The sequence below is a fragment of the Leptodactylus fuscus genome, chromosome 8 (assembly GCF_031893055.1).
Source record: "Leptodactylus fuscus isolate aLepFus1 chromosome 8, aLepFus1.hap2, whole genome shotgun sequence".
NCBI lineage: Eukaryota > Metazoa > Chordata > Amphibia > Anura > Leptodactylidae > Leptodactylus > Leptodactylus fuscus.
The window spans coordinates 69,422,928-69,440,633 of NC_134272.1; the positions used below are offsets into that span (position 1 = coordinate 69,422,928).

The window sequence follows — 17,706 nt, forward strand, 5'->3', positions numbered from 1 at the left end:
TCACCACCGGCTTATAAAGATCCTGACTAGCTGTTTCTTCATTTGATCTACGTGTCCATTGCTGCAAACAGATCACCCAATTTATAATCCAGTAAATGCAGCTGTATAGGCGTATAATGGAATATGTCACCCATAGACTTCTATGTAAAAAGGAAAAACTTATTCCGCATGGTATATTTTTATATATACGGTTTTGTTTTTTTTTTAATTGGAATTATTTTCAATGAAGTTCATAGTCAAGTTTCCTATTCAGTAACAAAGGATTTACTGACTTGTGCAACCCCAGTGAAGTCCAAAAGGACACACTCTTGAGTTAGAGAGGGCCCACGGCTAAATCGGCAGATGCACCAGGAGCTTTACCGATACAAACACCAAATGTGTTGATTGACGAAACACCCAGTTTTCAAGGAGGCAGCCACACTTTCCAGGAAAACTTCGCTCTAGCTGATATAGAGGACCCTTGAGTCTTGGGACTGTCCTCCATTATGCCCAGGTGTAGAGGACCCGACACCAAGTCTGTTCAGCCATTCCAAAGATATAAGCCATTTTAATGCTGATACAAATGAGGGTAAACTAGCCAAGTGGGTGGTAACACCGCATGACATAGAGGAGAGACCCCTCCCCCTTAGAAACCACAATGTTTCCACCCACTTGGCTAGAATACCCTAATTTTCATCAACGTAGGAGTCTCCATCGCAGATTTTGTCTAAAATTGGCATCGAGAAGAATCCTGCATGGAGGACCTTTCTCTCCGCTGGTTTTCATAGGAACCTGTAGGACCCCATTATAGTCGGGTACCTGTTCACACCCAAATGATGGAGAGACAAATGCTGGTGTGAACCTAGCATAAAAAGGCTTATATCGTTGGAATGGCTAAGTGGGTTTGGATGAACAAAACACTATAAAATGCTCAAGGTGACGGCGCCGATCAGATTGGTCATTGGGCGTTTCTGTCCTGGTGACAGGTTTTAGTTCAGTATTCCACCTCCTAAAAAAAAAGTGAAAAAATGTATTTGTTAATTTCTGTATTAGTATGTTACCAGTGCTGCAGATCAATCTATGTCTACTATTAAATAATTCATCCCCACCCCCACCATGTCCTACAGCACGCTCCTGGCAACAGCTTAGCCTGTCCGAATACCAAGGTAAGCTATTGCCAATGTGTCCTCTCCATACGCGGATTGCAGAGTTTGCATTACGTGAGCGGATTCATGCCTTGTGCTCGTCTTGATAGAATTTTCATAAAAATAGGTTTAATAGTAAAATGACTCTGACGTTTTTCTTTGTAACGCTACACTTGTATGTTCAATGACCATAGCGAGTAAACGGCTATTCTAAGGAAGGAACTTGCTGGGAAATCACTTGTGACTACTTTGCTGAACAGGAAGACTTCCATCAGATAGATGAATGGCCTCGCTGATGGGAAAGCCTATGTTTTTCATTACAACGCTCCAGTATGTTCAGAGCGGGCGATTTTACTTAGTTTATTCAGTTTTATACAGCACATAAAAATGTATTAGATTCTATTTCAGTTCCAGGTTATTTGTCTTGTCCAGGTCGATGGCCGGAGCAGAAATGTAAAAACTGAATATACCAGTGTGGTTATATATAGGATAACCGATTGAATTGGTGGAGGGGCTCGTGCTTCTCCTTGGATCCTTTGTTGTATCTGTGCATTAAGGTGAACGCCATCAGGTTCATTGCACAAAGACCGGGCCAGATTTACCTGTAGGCACATGTCTATTGAGCGACCTGTAGAATGGAAATTTAACATATAAAAATACATAAAATACACATTGTATTCATATATAAGCTTGTATTCGTATGTACAAGGTGGGGAAGGGGGGCTTATTTTCCCATATGTAATAGAGCATACATGCTGCCCTCCCATTAGTCTCTATGGACAGTTGCAGATGGCCATGTGCTGAGCTCGGCTATCTTCACCATGGGATCCTAATTTTCATGATAATTGTGGCTCTAAATTCCTTCTCCGATACCTTGTCCATCTCCGCCCTCCAGGACTTGATTGACAACCCTCCCCCTCTTGGCTTGCAGTATCGGTAAAGTACTTGTCTGTCCAGTACTACTGGTGACGTCATTCTCTTCATCTGGGTGTAGGATGATGTCATCAGACATGTGGAGCAGACAGTACAGCATGGCTGGGAATGCTGTTGATCCCGAATGCTTTGGCGAGGGTTTGGTCAATTAAGTTCTGGAGGATGGATTTTAGGAGGGGATTGCAGAGTGGAAACTGAACCCTGGTCAAGCTAAAAGATTTGCACCTCCTTTGCATATTGTAAAGATCAAGCAAGAAAATGGGGCATCAAAGCTCAACTCTACGTTTACTGGGGTTTGTTATATCCATTTTGCTGCTGACATACTCCCTTTGAAGCTATTCATAACCTACTTGGTGGGTTGAGTCTAAGGCCACAGAGAATCTGTCGAGGCCTCTAAGCAAATTCCAGATTGAGCGACGATCTTATCATAGGCATAAGAATACCCGTAAGGAGCTAGTAATAAGGTATAGCCGCAGATTCCTCGTCTCATTCTTATAAACTAATTTTATATAGTAACACTATGGGGTCGACTCTGATTAAATTGTGACGTTCAAGCATTGCCATCCCACGAAATATAAAGTCAAGTCGGACCCCTACATCTGTATATATGAATTTATCTCTGGCGCATGTAGCTGACCTGGGCATTATTGTCCCCCTTCTTCCCCGATCTAAAGTGACCTGTTTTACGGTATCTTTCAGAAGAATAGATGTCAGCAGTAACGTAAGCAGTTATTGATGCAGTCAGCCATGTGCAACCCTATTGTGAAATGTTGTTAATCCCAGTTGACTAGCAGCAATAAATATTGAGCCTGTGTTTCTTCAAGACAATCCTTTTTGTTCTTTTACGGGTCTGGTAATTGAAGTCAATTACGGCATTGTGCAGATCATCTAGGAACCTGGAGGAGGAATGATAAACTCCAGGAGCAATGCTTTACTGTTCAATGCGGACGTCTCCATATTATTTGATATCTACAGTATTGTTCTGCCGCCAAAAGATTTTTTGGCGGCTATATGTGTACTCAATTTGTCATTCATTGTTTTGTGCTCTTATTTTGTTCTGTTTAGCAATGGGTGACAAATGAGTAAAAAAAAAAAAAAAAACAGCTGCCGCTGGTGGCGAAGCTTGTCGTCCACCGGTTTTACATTTTACGCCAATTCGGCCGTTAAAAAAATAGACAAACCTTGTCCATTTATTGCGAAACTTTTGTTGTTTTTGAGTCTCGTAGTGCCCAGCTAGTGGGGACACACACTTTGATTTGCTTGCTATGTCGACAACTTTTCCTTCTGTACCTACCCCATGTCCATCTAGTCTTGGTTTGAACGAGAGTGCTTGGGTTTGCATTAAGGAGAGAGGAGTGTTCTTATCTCCCTTGAGAGCAAAAGATCGGGCATGTGGTAATCGTCCAGTTTCTCCAAAATTTAGCCTACTAGGTTTGGCCTACTTTGCTATACATGACCACACCTTAAAGGGATTCTACCAGTAAAAATGTTTTTTTTCTAGTTGACACGACAGAATAGCCTTAAGAAAGGCTATTCTTCTCCTACCTTTAGATGTTTTCTCTGCGCCTCCGTTCGGTTAAAATTCCGTTTTCCATCGGTATGCAAATGAGTTCTCTCGCAACACCGGAGGCGGTCCTCATCGCTCAAACAGCACTGGGGGCATTCCCAATGCTGAGAGAGAACTCTCTCCAGCACCGACTCCATCTTCTTCAGGAATGGCGTCTTCTTCCAGCGCAGGTGGTGAAACTTGTAGGCCTTGGGCAGAGCCAACTGCACATGCCCACAAGCCACAAGAAAAATGGCCGCTTACACACTAAGTAAGCGGCCATTTTCTTGTGGCCTGTGGGCATGTGCAGTCAGCTCTGCCCGAGGCCTGGAAGATTGAAACCCAGGACGGAAGAAGACGCAGAGAGGCTGTTCCTGAAGAAGTTGGAGGGGGCACTGGAGAGAGTTCTCTCGCAGCATTGGGGACGCCCCCAGTGCTGCGAGAGAACTCATTTGCATACCAAAGAAAACTGCTTTTTCTACGGAACAGCGGCACGGAGAAGACATCTAAAGGTAGGAGAAGAGTAGCCTTTGTTAAGACTATTCCTACGTATGACTGACAAAAAACTCAATTTTAATGGTAGCATCCCTTTCAAAGGGAACCGGTCACCAGGGCAAACCATACCCATAAAGCAGCAATATAGCTAGATATGTCACATTCACCTTATTACGCCTTTTTCCCCATTAAATTTAGTGCTTTATATCTGTTCCCAAAATACAAACTTTTTATTTCAGAATATCTAAATGAGGAATCTGGAACACAAAGGATGACAGCTCATTTGCATATTCTGAAATAAATGAATTTTTCATGGGGGGGGGGGATCTTTCTAGTCAGATAACCGTGCCTGTTTAATATGCTTCACCTGTAGACCATATAAGGTCACAAATTTGTCAACTGGGTGGAGCTAATCTGTTTCCAAGGGCAACACGCAGACTTTTAAAACCTTTCTGAATATGGATGGAAATAGAACTATACTCGACTTATGATGTAGATATGAAGTGTTCTTAGAAGCATTGCGCTTTCTATCTGTTTTATGGATGAGAATCTATCATTTTTTGTCATTGTAATAGAAGTATGTAAAACCTAACATTATCCCTTCTAGATACAATATGATCGCTACAATAGCAACGGATGAAAGCGGTTTATAGCGTCTTCTGACAAACCCCAAGGCGTCAGTCATCGAACTACTACAGTCTTATTACAGGTCCCCTTTCTTATTTTTCTTTTTCATAGGGAAACATATTCTTATAGTAATCCTTCAAAGCAAACCTTAATACAATAGAAAAGGAAATCTACATGTAAGATGTACTAGATTTATCATAGGGAGGCAAAAGTGGTTCCGAAAAAGCAGGGCTGTGGAGTTGTGGGACGCCGACTCCTACTCCTTTTTTATTTTATTTTACTTTTTTAATAAATAAAGTCAGGGTGAGTTCAGACGGGGCTTTTTTTGTTTGTTTGTTTTTTGACTGGAATCTCAGGCGGCCTCCGATCCAAAAAAAACAGGCATACGCAACTGAATGCCGGCGCACTGCAGCGTCCAGTCGCGCACTCCACTCCAAATTAGTCCCAATGAATGGACCTAGTCGGGAGGAGGGAGTGTCTTCAGGCCGAATCGCGAGGCAAAACGACCTGAAGAATGAGCATCTCGCTTCTACCAGAAAAAATACCTGACCGGCTCCCATTGATTAGAGTCTTACGGGCTCAAAATCCTGACCAAAATACTCTGTGTGAACTTACCCTTAGTAACTTTTTTGCCCTACTTGGGCTCCACCCGACTCCACAGCCTGTATCTGTAATCATTGATCAATCCAATCAATCAATCAATCAATTACCAAATAGAAGTCTTAAAGGGTTTCACAGCATTGATCCCCCTGTTCTTAAGATAGGCCCTCAGTATCATCATATCGGTTGGAGTCCGACTCTTGGTACGCTTACCAGTTAGCTATCAGAAGGAGCACTGCAGGCTGTTCATTGTCTACTTAAGTCTTCCTATTTGCACCCCTTTGACGTGGCAATGGTATTACAGCTCTGTCTCATTCAGATAAAAGAAACCAAGAGAACCTACAGTTAGATGAGCCATGTCAACAGTGAAGAGTTTGCAGCATCTTGTCCAAGCACAGCGACCCCTTCAAACATCTGACCAACAGAGGTGACAGACATCAGCCTTCCTTAAGGATAGGCTATTGATATTGTAAAACCAGAAAACTCCTTTAAGTCTGAGGCTCCGCATTGCAAAAATGCAGCTTTTTTTTCTCCAGATTTTGCTGTTTGTTATTTTGTTGTTTTTGTCAAAGCCACGAATGGCCACTAAAGGAATGTAAACTATATTGGAAGTTCATTTACTTCTACCTTCTGCTCAGTCCACTCCTGACTTTGGCTCAAAAAAACACAAGAAAATCTGTACTAAAAAAAGCAGCGTTTCCGCAACGTGGGACCTCAGCCCTAAGGTCATCGTACACATTGGATGAATGTCGACCAAACCTGGCAATTTCGGCAGGACCCTGGCTGATCATCCAATGTGTATAAGGAGGTCCTGACTACTGACAGCAGATGTGTGGGGAATAGTAATATGCACATGTATCACAGAGACGGGAATATTTCATGTGACGGGCAGAATACTGTAAGCTATTGTTCATCATTATCAGTCATTTGCCAGTAGATGGCTAAAAATGGCGTCACCGTCCAGAGCTCTTTGGAAATTTTCCCCTCCCTCTCCCCAGGTCATGGCCTTATTTCATAGGACTTCCTTTATGATAAGATAATGAAATATGCAAGTTTCTGACTTTCTGTAAAAATAATTGTAGATGCAAAACTGGACTTTCCTCTGTAATTTTTCTTTTATCCTTTTACATTTGACCGTGCTTTGTGTAATATCAGATATAAATGATTGGATTCACAGATATCCCAAAATCACAATTATTATTTGTTGCTTTATAGCATCAACATATTACACAGCAGTGTACTGAGACTGTCACACTCAATGTCCCTTGGGCTAATTTAAAAGGAATTTGCTTAGAGGACCTTTCACCATCTGGGGCACATGCGGTTTTATATACTGCTAGAAAGCCAACAGCTTTCCCGTTCTGTGCCCCAGGTGAAGAGCTATTGGTGCTGGTACCGCAGCTCTTCACCGTCAGAAGGGCGTTCCTGACAGTCAGTCAGGTACGTCCTTCTTCACAGCAGCATCTATAGTGCTGTACTGTGAGAGCGGTCTATGTACGAGTACTATCTGGAGGGGAGGGGGGCGTTCCTCACTGCTCTCACGGTATAGCGCTATAGATACTACTGCGAGGAGGGGCGTTCACATCTGCATTGTACCCTGTTTTGAGATTCCATTGCATCGTACAAGTACAACTTTTTCATCTAGCTGTTCCAGTATCGGAGAGGTCGACAATAGTGCGAGTCCTTCATTGAAATTTCAGGGACTTAATTCCTATGAAAGTCTGATTTTTTTTTTTTTTTTCTTTTTTTTTTCTGACTCCACCCAAAATCTGTTTTAATTCCACAAACCTGTTAGAAGTCAGTGTTTGTTTGTTTTTCTTTTTTTTTTTAAAAAAAGATCTATGAAAAGCATTTTCACCCCAAGTGCAGTCGCACTGTAAAATTTAAAAGGGTTTGGCTACCATTTTCCTACCCATGGAAGATTTAACAAAAATTTAAAGTCACTCTCCCCAGGAACAGGTCCTCTGCATAGTGTGATCTTCTGTTCAGAGCAGAGCAGCCAATATACATATTAAGGGAATACCAGATTCTCTGTAGCAATAACATTGGCATAGGTGAGAAGACTGCAGAGGACTATATTGTCAGCTGCCGGAGGGGGAAGGTGGTTGATTTTGTCCGAATAGCACAGATGAGCAGAAGGAGCCGCAGACCAAAAGGATACAGCAAAGCTAAAATGAGGAAAAAGGTATTTTTTCTTTATGGTAGAAACACTGTGACTTTATTTTAGCAACTATTTATTGCTAGGACTTTTGATATTTGTTTGGGGACCCTGTAAAGTCTACTGTATTTTCTATAATGTTGTTTTCTAATGGGCAGCCATGCCCTGATCATGTGCACTTTGGTAGTTTGGAGATTATCAGAACCTTTGGATGTACCTTAAGACCAGCTCAGGAAACTTGATGGCAGGGATTTCATTTGCATGTACCTTGAGAATTCACTACCAAACAAAATGCTGTATAGCTCTAGTTATAATGTTATCTGCAACGAGACTTCTCACAGTTATCTTATAGGTCAGTATACAGTGGCGGTTTAAGTAAGCATTTTCTTGTTCTCAAAACGGAGGACCTGCACGTGTAAGGTCACATGACCCTATATGTGCAGGCCCTCCAAAGCAGCTTTGTGCTGCAAAAACATCATACAAGCTGTGTGTCAAAGATCATCATCTGACAAAACAGTTTTATCACAGTTTTCTCCCAAAAACTAACAAATCTTCAATGAGCATGACATCTTTGGGCACCAAAACCCCCGCAGTCTAATCTGCCACTTCTACTATGACATTGTCTTTACCTTTGCAGCATTATTCCATTTTTGGAACGTTTTGCCGCAGAGCACTTTCAGATGCAGTAATTCACTGTGTGACTCATGAGACGTTTATTTCTGCAGAACAGTATTTATGTAGAAAAGCTGTAGGGTTTATCTAGTGTGCGAACGTCTTAATATAAACCACTGTGTTGGAAAATGCCATTTAGGAAACCCTGCATGTCCAGTAAATGATAAGGTGTGTGTATATATAAATATTGGATCAGACTTCCTCTTCGGGGCATGAAATCTTAAGTTCTCATTGTTCCATACACGTACAGCCCTGAGGAATGATTTGTAACATGTTTTGAAGATGTTAAGACGACGGAATCTTGAAGGAACTCCGATAGGAAGAAGGAGCCTTGTTGTTTTGGTTCTTGCGGTCGTTTCCCAAAGATTATTAGCGCGGACATAGAACAGGTTAGGAAGTATGACTAACCATGTCCACGGAATGAAAACAGACCCCGTTTCTATAAGGAGAGTGCCAAGAGATCTTATCCTTTTAACTGCTGCTTGTCTGTGGCCGCCTAATCTGGCCAGCTGTACAGGGGACGTCTGGAGTCGCTGCTGGGGAGAGCCCTGTTTGGAGCAATGCCATGTCTGGCCAATGAAGTCATACGATTGACAGGAGTTTAGTAATTACATTGAATTATTGATTTTTCCACTGAATTGATGAATAACGCAGGTTAATTATTTGCTAGAATCCGATATGAATGTCTAAGAATGAGTCGCACTTTATATTTGCGTAATGGATTTTTAATGAGAATCTATGAGACCTTGGAGAAAAGCACGGCATTTCCTGGGTGATAGCTGTTGTTTGTCTAGGGATATATACAGGTAGTTCCGAAAAGGGACTTCGGTTTCCGGCTCTTGGGGTTCCTCGCCACAGGTTCTTCATCTGTTGTAATGTTTGTACTGCCACTTAAAGGGAGTCTTTTAAGTCCAAAAAACTATTTTCCAACCAATAATTCTGGCTTGTTGGGGCCCTTAAATCGAAACAAAAACATACTTTTGCGGCCACAAACTGAGCAATGCAGAGAGAATTCTCTTTTTTATAGATTGTAAATGTATGCAAGTGCAATGGGGGCGGACTTTAGACCATATAGAGCTATGGAGGGAAAAAACGAAATCAAGGGGTGAATAGACTTCTAATATGACTTGGTAGTGTATGGAAACACTGTCTCTGTAGAGCGTCTTTCACCTTGTATAGGCTTTTACCTTAAATTCACGCTAACGTTATTAAAGAGATGGCTGGCGCCCAAATGGACAAAGCATTTGCAAATGATTCTCAAAGTGCTAGCCCCACCACGTTACCACGTTAAGATGAAATCTGCCTTCACCTAAGAGACATCACTTGCAGTGTGTTTGCGAGCTGAACAACTGCGCCCTTACCCTGCCCGCTGTTCCTCTTCCCATTTCTGCCCCATCACTGCCCAGCAGCAGTAGGAATGGCCGCTAGGTTTAAGTGCCACGGGTTTGGGTAATGTACTTAACCACTTAGCTGCATGTGACCATGACATCTGCAAATTAGATTTACTTCTTTATCATTTCCTTGTAACGAAATGCATTGTGAGGTTCTGGGAGCCATTTAGCACCCAGGAGCATTCAGGAGCCCTGTGAAGGCTCTCAATCCTGCTAATTGGTATTGCTATAGAGCCGAGCTTATGCCAGACCTCTATAGTAATATAGGGATTTTACTATAGACCGCAATCTATGGTATCCGCAATCCTAAAGATTATTGCTTCAAAAAATATAAAAGAAAGCAGGTATCTCCTTTTCTCTCTATTTCACATATACATAAAAAACACATTAGATATAAAAAAAAAATCCATTAAATTTTAAAAAATATTTCTCCCCAGTTACATTGCATGACATTGATATACTTCATTTAATTTTTTTTTTTTTTTTTGTGCCCAATTACAGGAGTCTGTTCACTTACATTACTAAGTTTTTCTAGCAATTGGTAAATACAGCCAAGCAATGACACGTGTAAGAGCAAGGGCTTTTCTATTAAACTCAATTAAACAGAGCTGTGACAATGACAAGATTACCACTCAGTGCCTTCCTTCGCTGCCATTGTTCTCATTATTTATTTATGCGTTCTTAAATAGAAAAATAATTGGGCTTTTTCAGAACGCTGTGCGGGAACCCGGCGTAGAGTGACCATACAAGGTGCTAAATACTGGGCCGCACCTATATAATATGCAGTTGGGCTACATGTGGCCACCAATGATCACACGATTATACAGAGAGAGAGAGAGTTCTGTATATAAATCACGTACTACACTCCCATGTACATGTAATGATTACTGGGCGCAGAGGATCCTTGTATGGATGTGGCGCCTCCACTTGGTCATGTTTCACTTCCCTAATGACTTCTCCCATAGGACTTATTATATATTTCTGCAAGTAATAATCGTGCTCATTTCCATTTTCTCCTCTATAACGTGAAAATTTCCTACCCCGAAGCTCTGTAGGCGTTTATTAACCATATTGTCTGCATGTTTCATTTATTACCTACATGGGAGTTCTTTGTTTGCCATAGACTAGTAATAATAATAATAAATTTTATTTATATAGCGCCAACATATTCTGCAGCGCTGTACAATAGTATGTGTACTATACTTCAGACACATTAGGGGATCAATATCTAATTTTCCTGTATAATGTATATTAATTTTCTATATACACAATAATGGGGGTCATGGCCCTAAACTGTGCACAAAAATCTGTGCCTATAGTATGTGTGCATATATTATTATTATTTATAGTGTTACAGGGGGTTATAAAATTTCTATTAAAAAAAAAAGTATAATATAAAATAAATAGATTTGTAACAAAGTTTAATATTTATAGAAAAACAATACTCACCTCTTCAGTCCTCTACCGATGTAGTGCAGATGCTGCAGCGCTCCTTGATGGTATTAGGGCGGCACACGACCACTGAGACCAGGGTTTGGCTGCAGCGGTCACATGTTGGCAGCCTGTACACAAAACTAAGCGCTCGTTCATACGGGGCAAGAAGGGGCAGATTTTGAGGTCAAAATCTGCCCCCTCACAATAGAGGTCTATGTAGACCGCTAATGTTCTTTTTTTTTTTTGCGCTAGCTGTGTGTTCCCTCTCACGTAAAAAGGAAGTGGGCTGCCCTTTCTTCAGGCGGATTTGGCGGCGTCCACTTCGCGACAGCACCCTCCAGACTAGACCCTACTCCGGAGTGGGAAGCCGCGGCATGCGCATTACTTTCTTATTCTGACGCGGATTCCCGCTCAAAATCAGGACCAAAATACACAGTCACTAGCCCCATGTGAACTAGCCCATATGGGTCACCATTCGAGCACCTGTGCTGGACTTTAAGAGGCGTTTTGAATATATATATATATATATATATATATATATATAATTTATATTTTTTTTAATTTGATTTATTATTATATTTTTGTTTTATTTTTTTTTGTATATATATATATATATATATATATATATATATATATATATATATACACACACACACACACATATATATTTATATATATATATATATATAAAAAAAATATTTTTTTTTATTTTGTAGTGCTTTTTTCCAGAAACCAAATCCCTTTAACATATATATATATATATATATATATATATGTGTGTGTGTATATATATATATATATATATATATATATATATATATATATATATATATAAATATAATTTTTTTTTTTTTTTTATTTTGTGTGTATATGTATATTTAAATTTTGCAGCGCTTTTTTCAGAAACCAAATCCCTTTAACCTATACCAGTATGCGAATCTGTCCTTCCCTCTTTCAGACACACAATGCACAAAGTGCAATTTATTTTTGTATTGACCCCTATTGTAGGAGACCGTCTTGTCCAGGGGAACTTGTAAGTTTTAAATAGTAACATATTCCATGTCTACAAGGTCAGAAGGCAGAGGTTATCTCCCAGTGTGTTTTCATTACCAGAATGAGCGCTTTTCTTGGGATTTTCCATGAATAGAATTGATTTGAGAGCAAGCAGAGCTTACTGTGAACATACAATGCAACCAAGTATTACTCATCCATTGCTCACTATCATCCCAGGGACTTGTTCTGTATGTCTGCCGCCTTAACCACTTCATGGCAGACACTTCCTGCAGTCCATATTTTTGTTAGATTTTTTTTTTTCCAAGGGCTTCAGCTCTGTTCTGGTTAAGTAATCAAAAAAGTCTTACGTAGGGGGAAACTGGGGGTGGGATCCTGAGTAGATGAATACATAAGGGCTTCTGCTCAGTCTCATTGGTTAGATATCCTCTTATTGTGGTCTGTGCAAAGCAGCGTGACTACTAAGCCCCTTCTCCCTCCTCCTTCCCCTCATTCACTAAGCTGGTATCTCCAGACTCTCAGCATCCTCCTGAGCTGCACTTCTAAATCGCCGCCTAGGCTTTGGAAACCATATGGACATTGTATTTTTTGCATCTGGTTCGTAAATGGAAGCAAGACGACATCGGCATCTTTCAAATGCACAGATCTTATACTGGTCTCCTAATAAGATTCTGTCTCTGGATCCCAAAAATACCCAGAAATGAAGCCCTTTGCCTTAGCTGTCTGTGAAAGCCCGTTTGCAGGATGTGCACTTAGAAGTCCTTGCATTATTTTTATATTATTTATTTTTGTGGTTACGCTATTTTTGTCATTTTTGTATTTATTTTAATACAAGAAAGAGGGTTTTTTTTCCTATCGTTTTTTCCCCCTATATTATTTTACAATGCCGTCTAAAGAGTCGCAACCCAACCTGAAATACGTTCCAACCGGTTGGAATCCCAAAAAGCATGAAAGCCAGCAGCAGGATCTGTTGGCCGCTGCGCTGGGCGTGAAGCTCAACTCTCGAAAGACTTCTGCTACATTGTGGCAACCTCTGAAACTGTTTGCTTATTCACAGTTAACGTCCCTCGTACGAAGAGCAACGCTAAAGGAGAACGAACAGGTTCCCAAGTATGAGAAGGTCCACAATTTTAAGGTAAGACCTCAATGCGCATGAGCCTTTATGGTCTTGCTGTTCTTGTATTTTCTATTATATCTCTATTTGCCATTACTGAAGATAAACCTGTTGTTTGCACCGGTCTTTATCTAACTGTCTATATCTTGACCTTGTTTTAACCCTTTAGCAGTTATGCACAGTTGGGTCATTTTATAGTTTGCAGCCATATTAACTTTTACATGACTAGACTACTAACATGTACAATGCCTGCACAGCAGTGCAGAAATAGCACAGAAAGCATAAATACACACTGTATGTATACAGAAGCGAGCCTCTGCCGGCGACATATAAACCTTCTCCGCTGCATGATACAGTATATGAAGCCATTTTGTACATATAACACTAATGCAGGTCTGACTGGTCCAGCAGGTAAACCTGTATTTAATGTCTCCTTTACCTTTGTTGTGCTTGTACACATATGCGCATGCATATTCGGGGATATCTATATCAACAAAGTGCATTTGGCTCAATAGTATCTGGTGTTACTACAAGTGAGACATCTGCATTGTTACAACTTATAAGGCAGCACTACAGGTAGATACTCATAGGTATAGACATAGGTAAAGAAATAGTCAAGACCCAGTAGAGTTTGGCAAGATCCCATCTGGCTAGCCTAACCATATAAACTTATATATACATCAGTGCACAACCCAAAAAGTAGCAGCAGCAATTTTCTAGGCACAGTAGTTATGTGGCTGTCTGAGCCTAGTATTGGGTTTGGAATGAAATGGTTAAAAATGGTTTCATGGTCTTTATCACCCATGTTATCACCAGGATGCCTTGCACACAGGCCTAAGGCCGGCCATACACATTAGGTGAATGTCTCCAAGCCTTCCAATTTCAGCGGCAGCAGCTCGCCAACCAATATGACAGATATCAGGAGAAGGAAGGGGCAGGCATGTTGGATTTCAACATGCCCAAGCCTTTTATTCTCAAATGAGATAGGTTGTTGGGTGTTTGGCAGCAGATTGCTGTCTTCCCCTATTAAGAACAGATGAATTTTCAGCCAATATGAGCATACTTGTATATGTTGAGTTGAGAGGAATAGCTGTTGGCCATCTTAGTGTTGTAGAAAGAAGGATTGGGCATATTTTATTTGAACATGTCCTCACGGGAGATAAACTGTCTCCAGTTGTTATTCCCCCTCCTCATTGAAAATACATGCACTCTCAGCCAAGATGTGTATTCATGTATATGTTGAGTCGAGAGGAATAGCCATCGACCAGCTTAATGTTTGGGAAAGATGAGGGCATGTTGGATTTCAGTATACCCGATCCTTCTGTCCCAAGAGGCGATAATCTCACTCTCTGTGACAGATTACTTCCCCCTTCTCCACTGATAACACATGCACTCTCAGCCAAGATATGCATTCATGTATATGTTGAGTGGAGAGGAATAGCTGTTGACCAGTTTAATGCTTGGTAAAGATCAGGGCATGTTGGGGAGATAATCTGTCACTGTGGGTGCAGCAGATGACTTCCCCCATCTCCACTGATAACACATTTACTCTCAGCCAAGATGAGATAAAAGTGTGCTTGTTCAGTCCAGAGGAAACTCTGTCGACCAACAGCTTTACAAAGTCTATGGCCATCCATAGCGGCAGGAGACTATGGTGATTGTTTGCAGAGCTGAGGGCTTTCTCTAGATCTAGCCTGTCTAACACATAAACCTATTGATCTATAGATCCGTTATAGGGTTAAATCAATAATCAGGTTTGCTAGAATAGACAATTATCTAAGATTATGATCATTTTTCTTCCTCTAATGATGGAGGTAATGATCTTTTTTGAGTCATTTTTCACGTATAAGCCTAGATCAGTCATTTAGAACAAACATATGCTTCTCCCCGCAGATCAGCCAGATGGTCGGGAGCTCTTGTCTGGCTTTTCTCGGGGATTAATGAAGTGTCCTCACTAGCCTACAAGTGTCTATTGAATGAACGAGCACTGGCACATACTGTCTTCAGTGTCATGTAAATGACATTTTCTCCCAATTTTTACAATGACGTTCTCACATTCTAATTTGCCTTGACATAATGCGAGACTGTCCTCCATATTAATAAATATGCAAATCTGTCCCTGTTTACATGCCAAGTGACAGATTGGGGTCTCCGCTGTCCTTCGTACAGTAAATGGGCCACAACACCACCTCCGAATTAATAAACTGTGGACACAGCTGCCATTGTACGGAGCATTGGATTCCCACTGGAGCCTGATACTTGATGATCCGGTTATCATAATCCATTTTTATGTCTCCGTGTACAATGACCATCCTTATAGAGCGGCTTACCCGTATCTGTCTTTTGGCGTTAGTTGGTTTTAATGGCGTCTTTGGTTATTGTGTTCTGCTGGTTTCGGTTTAAGATGTATGTAAAGCCTGGCCAGATGGTCGCCTCTTCACATGCGTTGAATTGGCGTACAACATGGACTGCAATGATTAATGCAGCTTGGAAAGTACAGAAAGGAAGCCATGCCTACACCGGGCGCGGGCAGATGGGGAATATTATTCTGTAAAAGACGCAGCCATTCAGCATCTGCAGAGGCCCAGCGGACACTTCAGTCTTATCTCCCGGCCGCAGGTTAGAAGTCCCTGAGTTCTCTTCTATCAAGCCATTTAGTAGTTATTCCTTTGGCTCCATGCCTACTGTCCTATGACAACTCCTTACGAGTTCAGATTTGTAGGATATCCTATTACGTTATCCCACAAATATATTTGATATAGGGTAGAGTACTTCTTTAATAGGCTGCCTCACAGAGATGTACTATGTGGCCAAACACCGTCCTCGGCAGAGCCATGTGCACAAAGCCTGAGTCTTAGTGGTTTTTGAGAATGCAGTGTAGGACAATGGCTGCCATTACAGCTTGATTCGGGATTGTCACCTAGCTCTTCCAGGTAACGAAGGGTCAGTCTCACTAGGCATGCCATGAAATAGCTGCTCTGCTTTATTGCTTATCTCTGCTTTGACTCAGAAGCCCAAGAGTCTTGACAACCTCCTCTGAATTGATCAGTCTGATACCTGAGACCGTAGCCGATCAGCTATTTGAAAAGTCCGCAGTGTTTGAACGAGCAGTGGACCCGGGGTTTGGACCCCTATGAACATCAACTGATCTAAAGCATAGGTTACCATTCATGTACACCCAGTAAACATGCTAAACCTTTTATTAATATATAATATGAGCTTTTGCGGAGAGTCTTTTGGTGCTGTACAGTTTCCTCATGGACAAGACTGCCCCCTATGCCCCAAATTATCAGGGATTTAGGTCAATAAGTTATCCTGACTGTTTATACATCTGCTCTATATTATGCTGCCTGTATCAGACTGGTATACAGTGGCCGGCGCTGACATCTATCTGTCTGCGGCCACCATAATACTATGCAGCGTTAATGACTTGTTGTTCACTATATTTAGCCGCTGGAAACTTTTTGACTGGATGTTGTGTCCTTCCTAATGTTGTTGTATGTGTCCTTATCACGGTGCAATCCTGATATTTTCCCTTGTCAGCATCATGGACCTGGATGACACTCTCCATTTATCTGCAGCCTCTCCTGCGCTGTCGAGCAGAGTTCAGCGCCTGAATGTCACTTTTGCAGTTTTGACAGCCAGAGGCTTCAGCAGGGCAATGAATATAAATGCACTCGCTTTCCCTTTGGCAACAAGGAGATTGGAAATATGCTGAATGTTGATGCACGAGGCTGACAGCAATGGAAATAGACTATATAATCACATTTTCTGCTGTGCTGTTAGCCGCTGTAATGGTTTGATTTCCATTGTGCCATCATACATATAAAAAAGTCACCGTGATTTTCAGTCATGTCTTCACCCACGGTCCCTGCGTACATGTAAGGAAATATATACCGTATGGTCTAGCCTTTACAATGGTGATCCTTGGTGCAAAGGCTGTGAGTAATCCTCTCCACACAGTGACTGACACTTCTAATGATCCCTAAATAGGTGTCTTACAAAGAAGTCCTATAAAATTACCCCCAGCGGTCAATTCACAACTTTTCACCACCTCCACTTCTTTGCATCCATCAATAGGCTCCCTCCACTGATTCCAGCACAGTTGGAATTTTTCCTTTAGTTCCCGCCATTCCCGAGCCATCTTTTATGTTCGTTTCAGCACAGTTATGCTCTGTACTGTCAGGTGGGTTGTCCCTAGGTGAGAACCGCCTACCTGACAATAGACTGTACACATACATCTACAATACATCTACCATGCAAGGTGCTGAGAATGACAGCATTGATTGCTCAGGAATGGTGGTGGCTAAAGCAACTATTCCAACTGTGCTGGAATCAGTAGAGGGACGCCTATTGAAGGGTGCAAAGAATTGGAAAGGGTCCTCTTAAAGAGATTTTATGTTGCCCCCAGCTGCATTATGTAGCGACATTCTGTAGGATAAGACATCTAGACCTGTTCCGTATAGTAATTGTACTCTCTGTTTTACAGGTACACACATTCAGGGGTCCTCACTGGTGTGAATACTGTGCCAACTTCATGTGGGGGTTGATCGCTCAGGGAGTAAAATGTGCAGGTATGTATGCCTGCGTCTCTCCGAAAT

The 17,706-nt window shown here is 41.4% G+C and overlaps 1 protein-coding gene across 1 annotated transcript in view; it reads left to right on the plus strand.

Annotated features, from left to right (window-relative positions):
- The window catches only part of CHN1 (chimerin 1), a 78,443-nt gene that overhangs the window by 49,858 nt on the left and 10,879 nt on the right, over positions 1-17,706 (plus strand). The window contains exons 7-8 of the mRNA XM_075284135.1: positions 13,049-13,126; positions 17,595-17,679. Coding sequence (XP_075140236.1) covers positions 13,049-13,126; positions 17,595-17,679 — 163 coding nt within the window. The remainder of the gene's footprint in view (positions 1-13,048; positions 13,127-17,594; positions 17,680-17,706) is intronic.